Source organism: Acinonyx jubatus, chromosome B3 (genome assembly GCF_027475565.1).
Source record: "Acinonyx jubatus isolate Ajub_Pintada_27869175 chromosome B3, VMU_Ajub_asm_v1.0, whole genome shotgun sequence".
In the NCBI taxonomy this organism is placed as follows: domain Eukaryota; kingdom Metazoa; phylum Chordata; class Mammalia; order Carnivora; family Felidae; genus Acinonyx; species Acinonyx jubatus.
The window spans coordinates 98,535,661-98,554,736 of NC_069386.1; the positions used below are offsets into that span (position 1 = coordinate 98,535,661).

Here is a 19,076-nt window from a genome sequence, read left to right on the forward strand (position 1 = left end):
AAGCACTACATTTTAGGGCCACTTACTATAAACATTAAAAACCCTATGTAACTTTAGAATCTGTCTCATAACTTGGTTACTATAACTTATATTCTTATACATTCTTTTTTAAAAGAGAGTACTAAAGAATTTAATACATTTTAGATAATTTCTTATCAAAATATCAACCTCATACCATACTTTTCAGAAAACAAATTTCAGGTAAATTAAAAATAAAAATGTTGACATTACAGGAATTAAAATATATAATTATGAAATAATTACATAAAAGCATAAAAAGGAAATATAGAAGAATTGTTATAGTACTTGTGAAGATTTTCTTAACCAAGAGTGAAAAACCCCAAACTATAAACAACAAATTTGACTACGTAAAAATGTAAAACTTTGGCATAGTAAAAAAGACCACAAAGAAGATTTAAAAAATGCCAGTATAGGGAAAATATCTAAGATACCAAAAGATTAGTGTATCACTAAAACAAAAATATAAATAAAATGGATAAAGTCCATGATTTGAAACTAATAGAAAAAAATGTAATGTCTAATGTACATTATTCAACTATTATTCATACTAGTGTTTATCAGGGAAATTAAAAATGTAATTCTGAGATACTATTTATTGTCATATTAGTAAAATTCAGTAAAGATTTACAACATTTAATATAAGGCAGAAGGTAGGAAAAGGGCCATTTTCATGTACTGTTGATGGGAGTGTAAAACTATTACTTTTACACTCTTTTTTGGAATATATTTGAATTTCTGGGAAATTTTTTGGAGTAGAGAAACAGTTCAATATACATTTTCTACATGGAAAGTTTTGGCACTATTTATACTAAACTGGGGAGACCTTTTACTCCAACACAGAAAGATCACCAAAACACTGTTTAATGGAAAAACTCAAACGGAAGAACAATACATAATACATACTAGGCTACCATTCACGTTATAAAAACAAAATGAGACATGCAAGTATATCACATAAAAAAGGTACTGGCAAGTTGTGCTCCAACTGTCTACAACACAGTCACACAGCAATGAAGAAATGGCTACTTCTTAAGAGGGAGCAGCAAGGGAATAAGTTGAAGCAGAATTTTCACCTTCAGTTCATTTTCTGTACTATTGCAATTTTTTTATAACGAGACTGTATGAATTCTGTAATTAAAGGAAGATAAGATCCATGAGTACATTATCACCACGTGAGAAAACACAAGTTACAAATGTATAACACCCCACCCCCACCCCCTCGGGAGCTGCCCGTGGCTTTATTTATGAATCTGGTTTTTGGGTAGTCAGAGCAGGAGACTCCGCTTCAGTGCAAATCCCTCTTCCAGGAGCCATGACTCACCAGAAAAGGGTGCTCGGATTTTGTTAGACACGTTTGCTTTGTGTAAATAAATGTTTACAATTTTATATTAAAGAGGAAATAAGCGTTATTTCTGAGTGTGTATTTTTTACTTTAACAGATTCTAAAACTATGATCCTTTATATATGTGTTTTGGGGGAGCTATAAGTTTTATGGCAACCAGTTGGTATTGTTAACTTTCTATTGTCATCAAAGTACATAAAAATCCTATTAATCCCCTTATCCTCCTCCTGCCCTTAACTCTGGTATACACCAAAAAGAAATCTTTACTCTCCTTCTTTTATCATTATAAAATAATAAATGTATTTTGCTAGTATGAAAAAAAAACAAATGTATAACACAGTCCCACTTTCATTAAAAACAAAAATGAATACATAATTCTATAATATTTGAATTTTTACACTCAGCATACATTATTTTTATAATTAAAGAACAGTTTAAAAAAATACCTTGGGGAACCATAAAGTGAACTACATGAAGACTTCAGCCCTGTATACATGGGGCAGAGTCAGCCAAGAGACAAGCAAAAGCCAGAGCTGTCCTGTGCAGCCCATGCGAGGATATCTCCCAGCCTCAAAGAAGGTGCTTGGCTTGGGGAAAGCAAACCTCACACTACTCCTTTTTAATTGGAAACATTTTAGGATTGGACCAGAAGAAAGACTGTGTTCCATCAATGAAACTCCACAGGCTTGGGCAGACACCTGTGGCTCCTCAACAAAAGATGTTCACCTGTGTCTACACATCTGAGCCTTCCTAATGAGAGCTCATTTCCCTTGTACTGTGGATCACCCAGTGCCAGAAGAAAGATTTTTGAAATATGACAATTACTTTTCAGCCTCAAAAAGACTCTGAAAAAAAAGCTGAGTTGGTATAGAGGCTGTTAACTCAAAACCAGATTGAAGTGTTGGAAAATGTCTTCAGAGTAAACTGCTATCCTGGCACTGATATTGGAGAAGACTAAGCTCAAAAACTGAACCTAGAACAAGAGAATCCAGATCTGGTTCCAAAACCGGCATACAAAGCTGGTCCCACAGACAATCACTTGTTTTTAATAGTGAAAAAAAATTTCAACACAAATCTCCTGGAATAGGAAGAAAACTAAACATGTGAAATTATCTTACAATTGCAGAACATGAAGAATCAATGGAAATATCAAGTGTTAAAAACACACTGTAAACATTACTATTATAGCATGGGACCTATTATATTTGGGCACTTTTAGTTACAATAAAGGCCTTTCCTACATATTTTAATAAATATTTTCAGGAAAAGGCAGCTATTGTTTAAGTGAGCAAATTTAATAATTTAGTTTGCTAAAAAAATAAAAATTAAAAAAAATTAAGTATCTTAGTGCTTAAAATGGCAAGCTTCAAATAGGAAAAATGGCATCTTGCTTAAGTGATTTTCCTAACAGTGCCAAACAAGTGAAGTATTGATTAATTTCTGTATATTTTAGGACCCAGAATTTTCCTTTCTCTAAGCTGCCTTTAAAAATTTTTTTTTTTTTTTCCCCGATGCAAAAGCAAAATAGCCTTTATTCGAGCTAGCTCGAGCTCAATCCCCTACCTGCACCGACACAGCGGTGAGATACTGGGAAGAGAGCTAAAATTTTTAAGAAAAGTTTCTAATGAGATAATTTTCTATTTCTATTTACATAGTAAATCTTAAATTAGTAATCTGTTAAGTCAGTACTATACTGTAAAGTGAATTCTTACTTGGAAAAACTCTTCCCCAGACCCGGGATCAGGCTAGTTCAGTGTGTTCCCTCCCTCATAGAAAATTAGAGATCTGCTATTTTCCTTCTTACGGCTAGGAAGTGGTGAAGCACTCAAGAACATGCCATCTGAGCATAGCTGTATGAGCAAGGCATTTAAAAACTCATAAAATTTTATAATTCTGTGTAAGAATTTGACTAAAGTCTGAGAATCAATTCACTCATGATACTTAAATCTTGGAACATTATTTTTAAAAAAACTTAGCCTTGTTGAAGTATAATTTACGTGTTAATATTTTACCAAACATTCCTATTACTATTCACAATATTTATTTCAAATATTGTAAGTGGAGAGATGATATTATGTAACGCTTAGAAACATGAATGTCGGGAGCCAGCAAGTCTGGATTTGAATTCTAGCTCTGCCCCTTATTATAAGCTTGGGCAAATCATGTAACTCTTGTCGGGTTCTTTCCTTTTAAGTAAAATGAGGATAATACCACCAAAATCACAGGGATTTTTGAGGATCAAATGAAAGATAAAGCACGTATTAAATAACAGTTATCATTTATCGAGTATATATAGAATTATTGACCATGCTCACACTGAGATGCTCATAATTCAAAAAGTATGCAGTATTAAACCGAGCCTGAAGAGTCTATCTAATCCTTACCACACCTGCCGTAGAGAAATTCTTGTGAAGCATAGCGTCTGACATCCTGAAGATGTCATGTATTGAGATACATCGACCTGTTGCTATTTATTACAGACACAGTATGCAAGTGACCATATTTTCCAGTATTTGGTCCAATAATCAACTAAGGTGCTGACAAATCAAAAAAGCATACAAACTAGATGGAGTATACATCTGTAAATATTCATCTGTAATTTAAAATCTCTCCAGTTTACTGTATGTAACACCTCAAACAAAACAAAGCAAAAAACAAAAATGAACCCACATTACCTAGTCCCACTTACATTCACTATAAACTGAAAGCAGGGATGATGTCTACCATCAGATGCCTTCAGCAATATAAATCACCATGCATAAATCAAATTTTAGAATTAACCTTACTCTAATGAAAGACACACTACCTCCTCAATTTGTAGGCTTCTTGCCACTAGTCACAACTCTATTCCCTTCATTCCCTCCTCCACATATGACTGGATATAAGTTTGATATTCTAAAATTATTTATTTTGTAACATGACTCTATAATACACTGTCTAAATTCCTCAGCCTGACATTAAATACCCTCCAGTGTGATCCTGAAGTTCCTTGCAGGTCTTTCCCCATGAATTGGCTCAGCTGGATTATTCACATCATGTACTATTCTTTTGCCAAAATGTTCCTTGTCAATATCATTCTGCTTGGATTGCTGTTTCTTACCATCAAAATCCTAGTCAGTGGAACTTTTTAAAAGCTGAAGTCACAAACTCAGTTTCCCAACCTATAACTAAATATACCCTATTTGGAATTGTTTTGCCTTCCGAATTCCTGTAACACTATTTGCTACAACATTTATATATTACCTCCTAAAGTACAGTAACCATGTTTTTCAATTAGCCTATAAACTTATAAGAACGGTCTTATTTTTTGGTATCTCCTAAGTGCCAATCAGTACATGTATAAAGACATAAAAGTTACAAGTTACATGACCTTAGACATTCCTAACCTTATTGTGCCATTTCTTCAACCTTAAAATGAGTAATAATATAATCTGCAATGAGCTGTAGTGAGAATTAAGTGAGTTTCCTCAAATAAAATATGCTAAAGTAAATTTCCATGAGCATAATGTATAAAATGGGCATACACTAAGCACTAAATCGTTTGTTTTCATTATTGTTATCACCCCAGAATTTTTAAAAACCAAGAATAAAGTGATTTAACTAATTCAGTTCATTATGGTAACTATAATGTCCAGTCTCTGCATATGCCCAGAACTGAAGAACCATGTAATTTAATTGGTCATCTAGCTACCCAAAACACACTGCCTATGCTCCTGCCAGATGCCACATAATTGAGTTAGGTTCTGGTAACAAACACGTGAGAGACAGTTCCATCATGCAAGGAACTCACAATTATTAGGTAAAAATATGCAATATAATACCAAACACAGAAAAGTCCAGTGACTTAAGATAGAAGGATGCCTAACTCAGGTTGGGGAGGTAATGGAAGGAAATTTGAGAAAGCTTCTTAAAGGAGCAAAGCCTTAATAAAGGAAAAAGGTGGAAAGGCAAAGGGATCAGCATATGCAAAGCACAGAAGTTTTAAGTAACCTGGCAAAAGTAATATCTTAACTGAGTAATCGTGGTTTTCAAAGAATACAGGAAAAAAGAAGCTAAATACTACAAAACTGCTGGTTTCTGCAGTGCAAAGAACTGAGCCCACTTAAGGCACGCCCCCCCCCCCTTTTTTTTTTCAACATTTATTTATTTTTGGGACAGAGAGAGACAGAGCATGAACGGGGGAGAGGCAGAGAGAGAGGGAGACACAGAATCGGAAACAGGCTCCAGGCTCTGAGCCATCAGCCCAGAGCCTGACGCAGGGCTCGAACTCACAGACCGCGAGATCGTGACCTGGCTGAAGTCGGACGCTTAACCGACTGCGCCACCCAGGCGCCCCAAGCACTGCCCCTTTTTGACTATTCCTGAGCAGAGAACCAGCCTTCCTTTTTATTGATGCAACTACTAACACCTGACATGATCTACACATGACAGACCCTCCCTGGTGGTGGTTTCATGATTGAGAGAAAAAAATGCTGGAGGTGAGTTTTTTAAACTTGACTACTCTTCTGACCTTTGTAATCCATTTGTCAGAAAGACATAAGTATACAGACACATCTATGGTTCTCACACTGAGCCTTTGCTCAGTCAAAGTCTCACCTGATCCAGGAGTGATAAGAGGCCCCTCTAATTCAAGTGCCTCATCTTCAGACTGGTCATCTAGCTTTTTCTTTTTTTTCTTTGTTGGATCTCTGGGTTTTTTCAAGAGAGAAAGTTCTTCAGGGTGTCTGATATCTGTTAAAAAATAAGAAAAAAGATTATTTTACTAGCATAGCGTAAAATTTAAACACTTTATATCTGATAAATTCATCTATTAATCCATTCCAATGTAAGAATTCATAATTTCCTTCTGTGTACATATGTGTTTGTGTTGGGCCAGACATTACTGCCACGCAAAACACTGAAGTATGGCACTTCTAAAAATAATCTACCAAAGCATTCAATTCATAGCTATGTAATAAAATAGTAACCTTGAATTGGAGAGAAAACAATCTGCTAGAGTACAGAAAGAAAATATTAGAACTCTTATTTACATATTTATTTGTTAAACATTTTAAAACCATAAAAAGTTAAAATTTATATCCTAGCCATAGCAATTAGGCAAGAAAAAGAAATAAAAACATACCAATTGGAAAGAAGTAAAATTGTCACTATTTGCAGATGACATGTTAGTATATATAGAAAGCCTTAACTACTCCATCAAAAAGCTGTTGGAACTGGGGTGCCTGGGTGGCTCTGTCAGTTAAGCATCCAACTTCAGCTCAGGTCATGATCTCATGGTTTGTGAGTTCGAGCCCCGCGTTGGGCTCTGTGCTGACAGCTCAGAGCCTGGAGCCTGCTTTGGATTCTGTGTTTCCCTCTCTCTCTGCCCCTCCCCTGCTCACACTCTCTCTCTTCTTCAAAAATAAACAAACATTAATAATAATAAAAAAAAAAACTGTTGGAGCTAATAAAACTGAGTGAAGTTTCAGGGTATAAAAGCCAATTGTGTTTTTATACATAAATAACAAACTGAGAAAGAGACATCAAGAAAACCAATCCCATTTAAGTAAAATACTATGGAATAAACTATACCAAGAAAGTGAAAGACCTGTACACTGAAAACGAGGAGTTGATGAAAAAAATAAAGACACAAACAAATGGAAAGATATTGTGTTTGTGGATCGGAAGAATAGGTGTTATTAAAATGGCTATATTACTCAAAGCAATCTGCAGGTTTAATGCAATCCCTATAGAAAGTCTAACGATACTTTTCACAGAACTAGAACAAATAATTCCAAAATTTGTATGGAACCAAAGAAGACCCTGAACAGCCAAAACAATCTATAGAAAGAAAAACAAACCTGCAGGTGCATGCTGCTCGATTTTAAACTATACTACAGGGGTACCTGGATGGCTCAATTGGTTAAGCATCCAACGCTTGATTTCAGATCAGGTCATGACTTCATGGTTGTGAGATGGGAGCCTGACGCTGGGCTCCACACTGAGCATGGAGCCTGCTTGGGATTCTCCCTCCCTCCCTCTTTCTTTCTCTCTCTCCCCGGCCCCTCCCCCACTCATGCACATGTGGTCTCAAAAACTGTACCACAAAGCTGTAGTAATCAAAAAAGTATAGTGTTAGCACAAAAACAGACATATAAATCAATGGAACAAAATAAAGAGCCCAGAACTACACACACACACACACACACACACACACACACACACACACACACATACGGTCAATTAATTTATGACAAAGGAACTAATAATATACAATGGGAAAGAATAGTCTCCTCAATAAATGATGCTGGGAAAACTGGTCAGGTATACTGAAAAGAATGAAACTGGACCATATATGAAAATTAACTTAAAAGTGCTTGAAGACTTGAATGTAAGAACTAAAACCATAAAATTCCTAGAAGAAAACATATGGTAATAAGCTCTTTGACATCAGTCTTAGAAATATTTTTTTGGACCTGACACCAAAGGCAAGAAAAACAGAAGGACAAATAAACAAATGAGACTGCATCAAACTAAAAAGCTTCTGCACAGCAAAGGAAACCAATAGAACCAGAAGGCAACTACTGAATAGGAGAAGATATTTGTACATCATATATCCAATTAGGGGTTAATATCCAAAATAAATAAACAACTCATACAACTCAATAACAAAAAAAAAAATCCAATTAGAGGATCTGAACAGACATCTTCCCAAAGATACACAGATGGCCAAAAGGCACATGAAAAGATGCTCAACACCACTAATCATCAGGGAAATGGAACTATAAATCACAATGAGATATCACCGTACACCTGTCAGAATGGTTATTATCAAAAAGACAAGAAATAATACGTGTTGGAGAGAATAGGGAGAAAAGGGAAACCTTATGCACTGTTTAGGAATGCAAACTGGTGCAGCCACTATGGAAAACAATACAGAGGTCCCTTAAAAACTTAGAACTATGACATGATCTGGCAGTTCCACTACTGGGTATCTATCCAAGGATAACGAAAACACTAATTCAAAAAGGTAGCTGTTCACTGCAGCATTATTTACCATAGCCAAGATATGGAAGCAAGCTAAATGTCCACTGATAGATAAATGGATAAAGAAGATGTGGTGTGTGTATAAACACACACACACACACACACACACACTCTGGAATATTACTCAACCACAAAAAAAGAATGAAATCTTGCCATTTGCAACAACATGGATGGACCTAGAGGATATTATGCTAAGTGCAATTAAGTCAGAGAAAGACAAATACCACAATTTTACTTGTATGTGGAATGTAAAAAACAAAACAAAACAAAACCAAGATGCAGTGATACAGAAAACAAACTGGTGTTTGCCAGCAGAGAGGGGAGTTAGGGGGGTGCAATGGGTGAAGGAGGAACAAGAAGTACAAACTTCTAGTTATAAAATAAGTAAGTCATGGGGATGTAATGTGCAGCATGGGGAATATAGTCCATAATATTATATTAATTTTGTATGGTGACCGATAGTAAGTGCCCTGTGGTGATCATTTTGCAGTGTATACATGTGTTGATTCAGTATGTTGCATACTTGATACAAATACAATATTTTATGTCAACTATACCTCAATAAAAAAAAAAAACCTTTCTATTACATGGTAGCCATCATTCATTCTGTATGTTGTAAGTTACACATGACACATGAAGTAAATTTAAGTACTTTCGTATCATTACCAAATCTGAAAGTTTTAATCGATTCAAACTTTTCTGCCTTGTATCAAATGGCTATAAATTTCTGTGTTTATCTTACTCATTTTCATGTGAAGAATCTGGTAAGAGGAAAAAATGGCTAAATGACAGTATCAAAAAGAATTAAGAGCCCATATAAATAGATATAGAATATTATGTTACATACCCTGTCCATAAATTGTTGCAAGAATTGTTAAGAAGTCAGTTTTACCTAAATTGAGCTAAAGATTCAATGGAATCTTTGTCAAAATTACAACTTGATCTTGATTGTAAAATTCGTATGGATATGAAAACAATCCTAGGATAGTCCAAGCAATTTTTAAAAGACTAAAGTTGGAGAACTTACACTACCCAATATCATATAGCTACTGCAGTTAAGACAGTGCAATTATTAGCTACATGATAACATGTATACATGAAGAGGAACCAGAAGCAGACCCACATATAAGTAGTCAATTATCTTGGACAAAGGTGCCATGGCAATTCAAGAGGAAAGGAAAATCTTTTTTCAATAAACAGTGCTGAATGAGAGATTCATACATTAAATGGATCATAGACTTTAAAAAAGTAGACAGGGGCGCCTGGGTGGCGCAGTCGGTTAAGCGTCCGACTTCAGCCAGGTCACGATCTCGCGGTCCGTGAGTTCGAGCCCCGCGTCAGGCTCTGGGCTGACGGCTCGGAGCTTGGAGCCTGTTTCCCGATTCTGTGTCTCCCTCTCTCTCTGCCCCTCCCCCGTTCATGCTCTGTCTCTCTCTGTCCCAAAAATAAATAAATAAACGTTGAAAAAAAAAATTAAAAAGAAAAAAAGTAGACAAAGATTTCTTACATAGAACACACACATTCCACAAGAAATTGTCCTTTATTAAAAAACAAATAGGAGTGCCTGGGTGGCTCAGTCGTTTGAGCATCCGACTTCGGCTCAGGTCATGATCTTGCAGTCTGTGAGTTCGCGCCTCAGGCTCTGCACTGATAGCTCAGAGCCTGGGGCCTGCTTCAGATTCTGTCTCCCTCTCTCTCTGTTCCTCCCCTGATCATACTCTGTCTCTCTCTCAAAAATAAAATAAAAACATTAAAAAAATCTGCTCTTTGAAGAATACTGTTAAAAAAAGGCAAGCTGTATATTGAGAGAAAATATTCACAAAACATATTACATATATTTGACAAAGGACTTGTATTTAAAATTTATACAGCTCAATAATAAGCAGACTAATGGGCTAAAGATTCGGATGAGCACTTCACCAAAGAATATATAATTGTCAAGAAGCACAGAAATACTCAACATTATCGGTCAGTGAAATGCAAGTTAAAACTGTGAGACATTATGTGCCCACAGAGTAGCCAACATTAATAAGATTGATAATACCCAGTGTCGGTGAAGATGTGGGGAAGGAACTGAAACTCTCATACTCAGCTGGAGGGAATGGGAAACATTTCTGAAAACTGTTTGGCAGTTTCTTATAAAGTTAAACACACAACCCAACCATTCCACTTCGAGGTACTAACTGAAGAAATTAAAAGCACATATGTAACAACAGCTTTACTCATAAAAGCCAAAACTGGAAATAACCCAAATTGATAAACAAAATGTGGTATTTTCAGATCAGTGGAATACTACTCACACTTTAGAGCACAACTCGTGAGTAAAAAGGGAAAACTGACACCTACAATAACATGAATGTATCTCAAAATCATTACACTAAGTGGAAGAAGCCAACTAGAAAAGCATATATCCTACATAATTCCATACATAAAATTGCAAAAAATGACAACAAATCTCTAGTGACGGAGCAAATAAATGGTTGTCTGACTAAAGTTTGAGAGCTAATGCCAATATTCTCTATCCTATCGTATCCTCAAATTGTATACTTTAAGTGGGTACAGTTTATTGTACACCAATTATACCAAAATTAGATTAAAAAATAAAGAGTGTAAAGAGGAGAGCCAAGAACAAACGAAAATGAAAAATGGAGCAGAAAGGAGGAGGACCGGTCTATGTATCTGGCAGCACTATGCTCACTGTATGTCAGGGTCTGAGTAGAACAGACGACGAAATACAAAAGGACCGCATAACCTGTGATGTTACAGACTGCTAAGTTACTGGATCAGAGTTTTATACGTGGCAGTTTGTACCTTCAGGAGCTCACAATATCCATTAGATTCAATCCAGTATTACAAAGTCAGGAAGCTTTTTGTTTGTAGGGGACCCGAAACTAGGAACGGAGCAGACAGGTGTAGAGCTGGTGAGACATAATCTGAGGCACAAGCGCACAGCCCAGCTAACCGAATCCTGATCTCAGTTCTACTACTTATTAACTGTGACTGTGGACAAGCTACTCAGCCTGCCAGCGTCTGCGTTTTCTCACCTGTGAAATAACAGTACCTCAGGAGGTGGTTGTGAAAATTAAATGATTGATACGGGGCCTGGCACATAACAAGTACTTCCTATTAGGTATTAATGTTTTTCTCTAATTTTCTCTATTAAAAAATATACAACTATGGTAGAAATTTGAAAATTATAAAAGTGGTTGAGTTACTTAAAACCTATTCTTGAAAAATGGAGTATGACTATGTATATAAGTGATTATTTTAATAGATGTATAAAATTCCACTGTGTAAATGCAGTATAATTTAATGATTCTTCTAATACTGAACCCATGATAAATAATGACTTTACAAATATCTGTGTACATATTTTTCCACATTTTATTACTTCAAGAATTCACTAGAGTGGAATTACCAGATCAAAGGTTATAATAATTTTAAGGCAAAAGTGGAACAAGATGGGCATATGAGTTATTTTAAACTGGGCATTCCAGTTTATATGCAAACTGGAAAAACAGTGTATTTCCTTGTTTTAATTGACATTTATTTATTTACTAGTCATGTTGAACATCAAGAGTTTTTAGCCATTTATATTTCCTTTGCTCATGTTTCTATTAGGAGTCTTCAAATCAAAGTTAATCTGTATGTAAACTGCAAACCACACTGGACTTTCTTTTTTTGAAAGATGTATTTTATATATACCGTATTCCATGTTTAAAAAATAAGTCCAAAAAAATCTTTTAGTAACTATATGGTTTTTTGGTTACTCTGTTGGTTATTTGAATTTTACTCTTAGGAACACTCTGGTTCAAGTCATGTTTTTGTTTTATTCTGTATTAACAGGCTATTTTCTGGGGAATGTTTTTCTGAAATACAAAAACAGAATTACCAGAAAAACTGTCCTGAACAGACATGTTACAAGAGAATAGGTGAACACAACTGTTCTTTAATTATTACTAAATTTGGGGGAAGTACATTTTAAGTACTAAGCAGCAGAAACCATGTTAAAAATAAATGCTTGTTCCTTAAATTCTCTCTTTATCTAGAGAGGGAGAGAGTGAGTACAAGCAGGGGAGAAACAGAGAGAGGGAGAAAATCCCAAGCAGGCTCCATGTTGTCAACTAGGGCCAGAGGTGGGGCTCAAACTCAGGAGCCGTGAGAACATGACCTGAGCCAAAATCCAAGAGTCGGATGCTTAACTAACTGAACCACCCAGGTGCCCCAAACTCTGTCACTTTCTTAGAAGCTTCCAGGCATAGCTGATTTCTTTTTAAAGTTAGAAATATTGCAGCATATTGTTTAGCTAAAGTTACCCAGTTAAAAATCAGATTCTCTTCATTCTTATATATTCAAGGTATAAAGTTTATCAACTTATCTTCCAATGCTGTTTTTGAAGTTTAATGGATTAGCACTAATTGCTATGATTATGTAGATTCAGAAATTCTTAAGATATTTCAAGTGTATCTTTTGAGCCATAGTTATCTTATTAATAGAACTGAATCACCATTTTCTAGAGTACTTTTAAAAGAAACAAGATTTAACATGCTAAGGGACCAAATCACTTATGAGTTGCATTTTCAGTTCTCAGTATACCCTCAGCTCTAAATGCCATCACTGCCATGGTGGGAGAAAACAAAGGCATTAGACAATCCCAAGCTTCTAAATAATCAGTTGACTACACTACTTCAGTATCAAGTGGGGGCAGGGTGGTGATGGTAACCTATCTCTCCACCCATTGGTTCCCTCAAAGTAAATCATGTGCTGGTACAGGGTGAAAAATCTAGAAAAGTCTAGAAGAACATACAATGAGTCACACCTGAGAGATAGGACATGCCTCTGTCACAATTCACCATAGTCAGGTTTAGTGGAAGAGGGGAAGGCAAGCCATGTTTAATTTGAAAAGGCATCCCAAATGTTTCTGGCATGTCCCTTCTGCTTGAGAATCACTATACTACATGAGTCATCCTTTGAGATTTTTGTTCCTAGGTCATTTCCTGTCCAGTTCACAAACCAGCTATTAATGTTATTAGAAGAATGAATCCTGTTAAGTATAACTAGCTTTCTGCTCAGTCATAAGTACATAAAAAGGTCATAAGCATATAAGAAAATCATAACCATATGTGTCCAGGACAATTGCTTGTGAAGTTAAAAATAATACTCATAATACACGCTTTGGTCATACCCCATACACTCTCAGTGACTCAGGGCTCCCAGCAGCTTGTTTTAGAAAAACTCTAGTGATGGATGTTAACTAGACTTACTGAGGTGATCATTTTACAATGTATTCAAATATCATTATTTTATATATCTGAAACTAATGTTATATGTCAATTATATCTCAAAAAACATTAAAACAGGGTAGCCACTGGCTATACGTGAAGGTGGTTTTTTCATTTCATTATAATGAAAAAGCAAAGTAAACCTACACCCTCCACATAAGACACTAATGATCTCATTCATACAGGAATTTAGGACTGATTTACTTACTGTGTCTTGTATCAAGAAAGACTAAACTGGTGAATTTTGAAATCTGAATCACATGTAAAAGTGGGCCAGGTGAAGAGCTTAACTAATTAAAGTTTATACTTAACTAAAATATACCTGGAGGACTAGGAGATATTTTGTCTTGAGACTTTCTTGTTACACATCTGTATTGAGCTGGTGCATTAATTCTCACTCCTCTCCAAAATCATACAAAAAAAAAAAAAATATATATATATATATATATATATATAATATATATATATATACACACACACACACACACACACACATACATACATACATATAAAACATGTACTTATAAGGACAAAAAGAATGGGAGAAAACAGCACATAAAAAAGTCAGAAAAACTTGGGGAGACATAAGCCAGATTGGGAGAGTAGTCAATGATGTAACAAAGTGGAGAAAAATAAAATTAAGGGGTTTGCAAAAGGAGATACCAATGCGAAATATGCTGACTCACAGTACCAAACATCAAGCACTGAAAACAGACATGAAAAATGAATCTGAATCCGGTCCCATAATGGATTAAACTTACCTCCTAGATACATGCCCTTTAGGATTTCTTAGAAGAGAATCTAAACAGCCCTAGGGAAAAATCTTTTAGATAGTGACATTTGATAAAGCTTACTCGGTAGCTAAATATCCTACAGAGGGGTGACAAGCTAAACCTATTGGTATTTGTAGTGCCCCATTAATAAGTATATGAATGGACAATCAATGATTGATAGACATATGATAAAGGAGTCTGTGGAGGGTTACAATTCTAGAGATAACTCCTTAAAATTTCTGTCCCTGGTTACACACAATCATACACTAATCTAGAGACTGCTGAGAAGAGACTGCAAATGGAATGAAGACTACTAATCATCTGATTTAAGGGAGATTATCCGGATTCTTTCTGTGGGTCCAATGTAATCATACAAGGTCAGCCAAACAGAAGAGGAAGGCAGTAGAGTGAAGCACAGGAAAGAGGAGCCAGAAGGGAGGGCCAGACAGATGTGAAGAGTAAGGACTAGACTTGCTATTGCTGGCTCTGAAAATGGAGGAAGGAAGCCACCTGTCAAGGAATTTGGGAGGACTCTAGAAGCTGAGAATGACCTCTCACAGACAACTAGGGGAAACCCTGGTCTCTACAGTCACATGGAACCAAATTCCACCATGAAGAATTCTTTCTCAGAGACTTCAGGAAGGAACACAGCCCTGCTAACACCTTACTTTCAGCTTTATAAGACTAACTAGAAGAGCCAGCTGAGCCACACTGTGCCCACTCTTAACCTATGGGAACCATGAGCTAATTAATTTGTGTTGTTTTAAGCTGCTAAGGTTATATTAAAATTTGTTATGGCAGCAATGGAATGAACTCACAGAGCTTCTAACATGAAAAAGACCTAATGAAAAGAAAAACAACTTGTGAAACCAGAGATAATGCAGAAAATAGAAGAACAAAACAAAACCTTCTTAAATACAGTTCTTAGTAAGACAATGACATCTATGACAGATGAATAGGATGTTATAAAGAACAGCTAAAGATTAAGAAAGATCTTAGGAGATGCAGTGAAAGCAGTTCAAAGAGGGAAATATATACTAATATATACCTCAAGAAATAAAAAAAGTCAAACAATCTAATCTTACACATAAAGGAACTAGAAAAAGAAGAACAAAGCACAAGGTGAGTAGAAGGAAGGAAATAAAAATGACAGCAGATATAAATGACATAGAGCCTAAAACAAAAGAAAACAAAGCAAAAATCAATGAAACCAAGAGGTGGTTCTCTGAAAAGATAAACAAAATTGATAAACCCTTAGACAGACGCATCAAGAAAAAGAGAGAAAGGACCCAAATAAAAGCAGAAATAAAAGAGGAGAGGTAACAACCAATACAGTAGAAATGCAAAGAATTATGAGAGAATACTAAAATTATAGGCCAACAAACAACCTAGAAGAAATAGATAATTCCCAGGAAAATACTATCTTCTAAAACTGAATCAGGAAGAAACAGAAAATCTGAACAGACTACCTGTAACAAAAAATAAAACCTACCAAAAACCTACCAAAAAATAAAAGTCAGGACCAGATGGATTCGTGAATGAATTCTATGAAATATTTAAAAAAGAGTTAATACCTATTCTACTCAGAGTATTCCAAAAATAGAAAGAGAGAAAGGTTCCAAATATATTCTATGAAGCCACATTACACAGATACCAAAAACAAAGACACCACAAAAAAAAAGAAAACTACAGACCACTATCACTGATGAACAGATGCAAAACTCTTCAACAAAAACTACTTTCAACAATACATTAAAAGGATCATTCCCCATGATCAAGTGGGATTTATTATGGGGATGCAAGGATGGTTCAATATTCACAAATCAATCAACATGATACACCACATCAACAAAGCAAAGGATAAAAATCATATAATCATCTCAACTGCTGTGGAAAAAGCATTTGACAAAATTCAACATCCATTCATGATACAACTCTCAACAAAGTGAGTGTAGAGAGAACATACCTCAACATAATAAAGGCCATCTATGAAAAACCTATAACTAATATTATACTCAGTGGCAAAAAACTGAGAGCTTTTCCTCTAAGATCGGGAACAAGACAAGGATGTCTACTCTCACCACTTTTATTCAACAGAGTACTAGAAGTTCTAGAAACAGCAATCAAAAATAAGAGGCATCCATACTGGGTACAGAAGAGGTTAAACTGTCACTATTTGCAGATGGCATGATACTATACACAGAAAATCATAATGACTTTGACACATAACTACTAGAGGTAATCAGTAAAACTGTAGGATACAAAATTAATACCCAGAAATCAGTAGTGTTTCTATATATATTTCAATAATGAAATAACAGAAAGAGAAATTAAGAAAACAACTCTACCTAATAATTGCACCAAAAAGAATAAAATACCTAGGAATAAACTTAACCAAAGAGGTGAAAGACCTATACTCTGAAAACTATACAGTACTGATGAAAGAAACTGAAGATGACACAAACAAATGGGAAGATACTCCATGCTCACAGACTGGAAGAATTAATATTGCTAAAATGTCCATACTACCCAAAACAATCTAAAGAGTCAATGTAACCTCTGTCAAAATGCCAACATCATTTTCACAAAAATAGAACAAATAGTACTAAAATTTGTATGTAACCACAGAAGACCCTAAATGGCCAAAACAATCTTGAGAAAGAAAAAGCTGAAGGTATCACAATTCCAGATTTCAAGATACACTTGTAGTAGTGTATCTTGTAGTGTAGTGTAGTGTAGTAATCAACACACTATGGTACTGGCATAAAAACAGATGCACTGATCAATGGAATAGAGAACCCAGAAATAAACCCATGCTCATATGGTCAATTAATCTGTGAAAAAAGGAAGCAAAGGGGGGGGGGGCAGCCTCTTCAATAAATGGTGCTGGGAAAACTGGATAGCTACATGTAAAAATAATAAAACTGGACTACTTTCTAACACAAAAATAAACTCAAAATGAATTAAAGACCTAAACGTGAGATCTGAAACCATAAAAATCCTAGAAGACAATGCAGGCATTCTCTGACAATGACCATAGCAACGTGAAGCAAGAGAAACAAAAGCAAAAATGAGACTACACCAAAATAAAAAGCTTTCCACAGCAAAAGAAACCATCAACAAAACAAAACGGCAACCTACCGGAAGGGAGAAGATATTTGCAAATGATTTATCCAATGAGGGGTTAACATCCAAAATATATAAAGAACTCATATAACTCAACACCAAAAAACAATCCAATTAAAAAATGGGCAGAAAACCATTCGAATAGACCTTTTCCAAAGACATACAAATGGCCTACAGATGCATGGAAAGATGCTCACCGTCACTAATCTCCAGGGAAATGCAAATCAAAACCACAATGAGATATCACGGAACACCTAGTCAGAATGGCTAAAATCAAAAAGACAAACAACAAGTGTTAGCAAGGATATGGAGAACAAGGAACCCTCATGCACTGTTGGTGGGAATGTAAATTAGTATACTCACTGTGGAAATCAGTATGGAGTTTCCTCAAAAAATAAAAAATAGAACTACCATATGATCCAATAATTCCACTACAGGGTATTTACCCAAGAAAAATGAAAACACTAACTTGAGAAGATATATACACCCCTATGTTTATCTGCAGCATTACTTACAATAGCCAAGATATGGAAGCAACCTACATCCACTGATAAACAGATAAGGAAGATGTGGAGTGTGTATGCATATATATTACACATTATATATCTGTGTACACACACACACACACACACACACACACACACACACACACACACACAAACAGAATATTATGCAGCCATAAAAAGGATGAGATCATCCATTTGCAACAACATTATGCTAAGTGAAATAGGTCTGAGAAAGTACAAATACCATATGATTTCACACATATGTGGAATCTAAAAAAACCAAATCAATAAACAAAAATCAGAATCAGACCTAATAAATACAGAGAACAAACTGATGGTCGCCAGAGGGCAGGGGGTTGGGAGGGATGGGTAAAATATGTGAACAGTAGCGGGGGATACAATAGCATCATGTATAAATGTGTTGAATCACTATGTTGTATACCTGAAATTAACATTGTGTCAACTATACTCAAAAACTTTAAAAAAAAAAAAAAGAAAGATCTTGGGTATTAACAGTGGGAGAGGGAGTCCTTTTTGTTTTAATTCTTTTTTTCTTTTTGAGGTTTAACTTACGTAAAATCCACAAATCTTAAGTGTATTCATGAATACTTGAGTAACAACATCCAGATAAAATAGAAAACATTGTAAATTTTAATTTGATAGTCACAATAAAAAATCCAATAGAAGACATGTTAAGTCAGGTAAAAGAATCAATCCAACAACAATGCCTAATCAATTACTAGTAACGGAGAGAACAGAGAAAATAAAAAAGAAGAATTAGGGCATATTACCATGAAATTTCAACATGGCAGAGAAAAGAAAAGATCCTGAAATTAGTTTCCAGAAGGGGAAAAACAGTTTACAAAAGGATGAAAATAAAAATTAAGAACACCATGAGGACTATTACTAGCAACACTGAAAGCCAACACACAACTTAATAACACTTCCCAATTTTGAGGAAAAATAATTTTCAAATCAACAATTCTATCAAAGGACAAAA

General features: G+C 35.3%; 1 protein-coding gene and 1 pseudogene across 6 annotated transcripts in view; one reads left to right on the forward strand and one right to left on the reverse strand.

Annotated features, from left to right (window-relative positions):
- FERMT2 (FERM domain containing kindlin 2) overlaps positions 1-19,076 on the reverse strand; it is an 83,515-nt gene that overhangs the window by 24,531 nt on the left and 39,908 nt on the right. For all 6 annotated transcript variants that reach the window (XM_027065726.2, XM_027065725.2, XM_027065723.2 and 3 more), the window contains exon 3: positions 5,960-6,094. In XM_027065726.2, coding sequence (XP_026921527.1) covers positions 5,960-6,094 — 135 coding nt within the window. The remainder of the gene's footprint in view (positions 1-5,959; positions 6,095-19,076) is intronic.
- LOC106981934 (homeobox expressed in ES cells 1-like) lies at positions 209-2,450 on the forward strand (annotated as a pseudogene).